The following is a 5141-nucleotide window of genomic DNA, read 5'->3' on the forward strand; positions in this document are numbered from 1 at the left end:
ACAATAACCTCTGATTTAGTGAAGAGTTTGGTTTTCATCTTCAGGATAACATCAGAAGTGCTGAGATACCATACCATATTCAGCTTTAGCAATAGCTGGTGGCACAGAGCAAACCAGCTATGCCTCATGCTCCTGTTTGAGTTGCAGTTGTTTAAAGAAGGAATGGAATGAGCAGATTGAGTTGACTCAGTAAGAACCAGATGTATTAAAATACAATTTATTCTTAAAATAGCTAGTTGACACTTAACAGCATGGGTTACATAGAAAAAAAAGTGCAATTAGTGGGAGAAACTTACTTCATCTTAGCATTTATCTTCTCATTGCATTGCAAGTAGCTTCAGATCCAGGCTATTATACAAGTCACATATATTTTGATGTTAGCATCACTTCTGTACAGTTAGAAGGTGTACCAATATTTACACCTGCTGAATATGTGCTGGACAATTTCCCACACAAGTCTTACACAAAACACAGACCATGCTTACAGTTTGACAGCTCAGGAAGCTAAATTACAAGCATATGATATAAAATATACACTAGTTTAAAAAACAAAACAAAACTTCTAAAATGAGGTACAATGAAACTGAGCAGTTTCTGTTTATGTGCAAGCCTATATTCATTCTAGAAAAAACTAGCAGCAATTCTGCTCTTTAAAAGAAATCAGCTTTCACCAACTGCAGCTAATTCACTGTCTTCAATATGAAGGACCTTTCCTATATTATACACTTTTCAAAAGTTATCTCTGACTCTGCAATAGGGAGCAGGATACTTAACCATTAGGTGCTGTAAGACTAGATCAGGCAATGAGTGAAATCACCTAATGCTGCCACAGACTAAGACATTTACAAACCACTCAGTGTAGTCTATACACTAACCTTGGCTTCAGCATTTACTTTTGGCATGTACAGTGACTTTGTTTTTTTAAAGGCACATTTTTCTTTTAACGTTAGAAGGTAACCATCAGCCTGACAAGTGAGTAGAATGATGAAGGCAGAATTCCAGGTTAGATTTGATCTTAATGCAAGATATCCATTATTCCCGAAGCCAATGAGGTCAGAGATGCCTTCCCAAGTCACTTCCACCACTCACTTTGCATCATTTTCTGTATTCTTCTTTTTAATTTCATAAACTTCTCCTTTATTTAGAAAGCCAGCTTTGAAGACATCATCAACACACTGTCCATCTCCAAGTTAGGCAGCACATCTTACCTCTTCCCCTTCTCCTACTTATCCATTATCCTCTCTAAATTTCCTAACCTTTATTGAAGCCACAAATCTAAGCCATGCAGTCTTAACCTGCTGCTGCTACAAGCACATAGGTCATTGCAAGCCTTAGTCCTGAGAGCACTGCCTCAGCTCTGCTGCGCTAACAGGCACAAAATGGACTTTGATGTTCTGCTCCTGTGACAGTTCTGTGCACACACACTCACACACTTACAGTTGCTACAGCTTGCTAAGACACTGTCACCTTCAACAGTCTCCTGCCTAATGACTCAGGAGAGACAACAGCAGAAAGCACACAGCATATACTTAAGATACAGACATGCTATTTCTAGTAGGTGGTATACACACGGGTTTTATCTCATTTGTCTTTCTTTCCAAGGATAAGTTTTGGCTAAGAACTTCAGGAACATAATATGGCTTAACGAGACTGCTGAGTTTGGAGTTGTAAAGGCAGCCACACCTGCCGGGTGGTTTTGTTGTATAGTTCTGTGAACCAGAAAGCTAACACTGGTTTGTTGTCAAGTGGAAGAATATTTCCAAGCTAGTGTCTATCACCAATATGGTGATGAATTTTCAATCCCACCTGAGCTCTGCCACTGGGGGAAGAGGCCACTGGACAGCCTTGGGCTGCCGAGCTGATCAGGCTCTCTCTCTTGCCCTTTCCTTGGAGTTGGAACATCAAAACAGTCTTTCGTGGCAGATGGTATCCGAACACCATCAGATTTCCACTCTGCATGAAGAATCTTGTAATTCTGCCCCTCATTATTGTCCCAGAAGGTACGGTCTCCGCTTTGGTAGGAAATGCAGAACTCTATTTTCTCTTGAGAAGGAATGGCAGGAGGCAAGTCAATAGTAAACGAGAAGGTATCATTTTCAGAATCACCATAAACATTGTTCATGTATACACACTCAATGTCCGTGTAAGTCTTCCACGTATCAAAGGTGATTCGAACCTGAACCTTCTTCTCAAAGCTCACATTTTTTACTTTCACAGTGCCTGACAGCACCTTCTCTTGTAGGCTGCAGTTCTCCAGACAGACCAAGTTCTTCTGCAGGCGGCTCCTGAAGTCCAGGTAGTCAGCTGAGGGACGAGGGAAATCCAGAATCAAGTTTTTCTCCTCGTGAAGCTTCAGGTTAGACGTTATGTTTTCAAGACTTATAAGATCAAACTGGAGATCCCAGCCAGGGTGCTCCTGGAACTCTGAGAAGGTGTGTATTGCCGTCAGGGAGAGCCCCTTTGAGTCTGCAAACACAACTCGCTTTTTGGCTCGGGCTGCTGAGTGGTTCCAGTCACTCTTCTGTGCCTCAGAGTCACGTTTCACATGGAGACACGGTCTGAGAGGTTTGAATTTGTTCACAAAGTTATTTCTCTGGCAGCCCTCAAGGGGGCTGAGGAAGCTATTCAGCGGAGGTGAATGAGCTAAGCAGATTCTCATGGCCACATCCACAGGCATGATGGAATTTGGCAAAGGTCTCGGATCTAAGATCTGAATCATTCTGAAAGGAGCAGAAAGACAGCATATTATTATTTGATACATTGGGGAAAAGCTTGTTAAGAATGCATATGTGCTTCATCTGCTGTCTTAATTATTCACAACCTGCTCCTTGCACAGCTTTAAATAATGCAGCCTAAATTAATATTGACAGTTCAAGAGAGGAAACAGAATGAACGTACTGTCATTTCTTTACTATTCTGCAGTCTTTCAATACGAATGTAATTTGCTTTTTCCAAACCTCTGAAACACGGATTTTAGAAACAGCTAATTAAGCACATCTTCCTGAAACTGCACAAAAGAACATCCTAATGTACCAGTACAAACAGATCCACCTGCAGTGAAAGTGCTCATCCTCTTCAATTTCTTTCAGAGACTGTCAGAGCTGAGACTTTCAGAGCTGAGTCTTAAAATTCTAATAGGCTGGATCAGCTGCTACACCTGAGCAGACAGCATTAGATTAATCAAGTTACCGATCCCATCAAAGCATCAGCTAGGATACTACGTACCACATTGCCCTAGAACTCTGAGAAATCAGATGTGCATTTGTTAGGCAATTTGGCTTTGGTTAAATCAGGTATGAGCTATTAACCCAGGTCTAGTTAAGAAAGCTGGTTTGCACTGTGAACACTGCTGAGTAAGTGTTATATCCCCCGAAGTCCATGCCTAATGCAAGCATTTGATAAGAATGCTACAGCTTTCTCTGTTAAGATTTGTTCCTAAACCTGACTCTCTGACAATGAAAACCACGATTATTTTACAAAATGCTCTCAGAAATATGATTGGGGTTTTGGATGGTCCTACAAGGAGCTTGCGGTTGGACTCTGCAGTCCTTGCAGTTCACTTCCAATGTGATGTACTCCGTGATTCTATGACTCTAAAATCATGGTCGGTTAGCAGTATTTGCAGAAGGGGCTCCTACTGCAGTGCATCTCTTCTGGTAAAGATCCAATCCTTGCTGGAAATATGGATTTCTGTTGAGTCATGGGAAGAAAGAGCACTTGCTTTGTCACTTAAATAAATGGCATTCTCCTTCCCAGTGTTCTCGCTGGTATTCCAGAGCACTGCCAAAAAAGCAGAATCTGCACTGACCTCTTCATTCTTCTTGCCTTTTTTTTTTTTTTCCCCCTTCTTAAACCATGGCAGCATTTACCATAATAGGCAGTGGAATACCAGGATCAAATTTATCAAGTTTTGTTTGGCTTTCAGCAGAATCAGGATTGTATTCTCTCCAGTTTCCATGACCAGCTCCATAGGCTGCTGCTCATAACCTTATACAACATTAAAAACAAAACAAAAACAAAGGGCTACGCTGCTAGGAGAGGCAAAAAATCTGCCAGCAAAAGATGATGGAGTTCAGCAGCATTCACGAGGCACTATGCAAGTGCTAAATGCTTCTACCAGCCTGATAAAAATCAAAGGAGCACAGTGCAAGTTTTGAGGTTACATTCCCCAAAAGGATGAAGATCGATTTTATTCCCCCCTCCCCTTTTACTTACTTCCTTCTGCGGGGCTGGAAGCGCACGCTAGAACCGAGCAGAGGGAGAGCAGCCGCGGCGCGGGCAGCGGAGCGGGCAGCGCTCACCTGCGGCAATGCACGAGCAGTGCGGTGCTGTTACTCCGCAGCCCCCTCGCGCCGCTCCCTTTATGCGCCGGGCTCGGCCCGGCCCCGGGGCGCGGCGCGGCGGGGCTGTGCGTGCCGGGGCCCCGCGGAGGGGGGGGAGGCCGCTGTCTCTCCACGTGGTCACGGCTGCGGGGCGGGAGGCGCCGAGTGCCGCCCCCTGGGGCTTCGGCCGTTGTTATTGTTTGCACGGTGCGATGCTAGCCGCGTGGTGCTGGCGTGCAGCTGCTTCCCGCTGCATCGAGGGCTCTCCTCTCCCTGTCCCGTCCCGTCCCCCGCCCATCCTGCAGAGTCGTTTCCAAAACTGCTGTGCTTGAAATAACTTCGATATTCATGCCCCTAAGAGCCCGAGCCTTGCTGTGTTGGCTGTACGCGGCCGAGGGCGCCGGCTGCGTGTCTCACAGCAGTCTTTGCAATGGGGAGCTCTCCTTTGTCCCATTCAGACTGCCTGCACCTCTTGCATCCCTTGTAGGGGGTGATGTGGCCTCAGTACGGCTCAGGGATGGCTGGAGCTTCAGATGGGGCTCACAGGTAGTGGGCCTTTCCCAGAGCTAGAAAAGCAAATGAGTTTGCTCTATGGGACTTCCAAGTGAATACTGTTTAACGTGTCAATATGGGGCCTCTTCTTGTTGCTGCTTTAGCAGGACGCTACCTAACAGAGCAAGAGTAACACCAGCTTGAAACTGCAAACTGCCAGATTTAATGAAAAAGCTGGAGATCTGTGTTGCCAGGGCCTGAAGTCTGTTATCCTGGGCTATACCTGGCCTTGACTAAAGTGACAAAACTGGAGGTTTCTTTTGCATG

General features: G+C 44.9%; 1 protein-coding gene across 1 annotated transcript; it reads right to left on the minus strand.

The window, feature by feature from the left end:
- Positions 1-202: 202 nt before the first annotated feature.
- PPP1R3C (protein phosphatase 1 regulatory subunit 3C) lies at positions 203-4387 on the minus strand. Its single transcript, XM_072340119.1, has 2 exons — positions 4216-4387; positions 203-2720 (listed from the first exon to the last, which is right to left on the minus strand). The coding sequence occupies exon 2, from the start codon at positions 2717-2719 to the stop codon at positions 1775-1777; it is 945 nt and encodes a 314-aa protein (XP_072196220.1). The 5' UTR covers position 2720; positions 4216-4387; the 3' UTR covers positions 203-1774.
- Between the last annotated feature and the right edge of the window lie 754 nt (positions 4388-5141).

The sequence above is a fragment of the Excalfactoria chinensis genome, chromosome 6 (assembly GCF_039878825.1).
Source record: "Excalfactoria chinensis isolate bCotChi1 chromosome 6, bCotChi1.hap2, whole genome shotgun sequence".
In the NCBI taxonomy this organism is placed as follows: domain Eukaryota; kingdom Metazoa; phylum Chordata; class Aves; order Galliformes; family Phasianidae; genus Excalfactoria; species Excalfactoria chinensis.

Excerpts from the sequence above, each read along its gene's own strand:
- PPP1R3C (XM_072340119.1), bottom strand. The coding sequence starts at position 2,719 with ATGATTCAGATCTTAGATCCGAGACCTTTGCCAAATTCCATCATGCCT.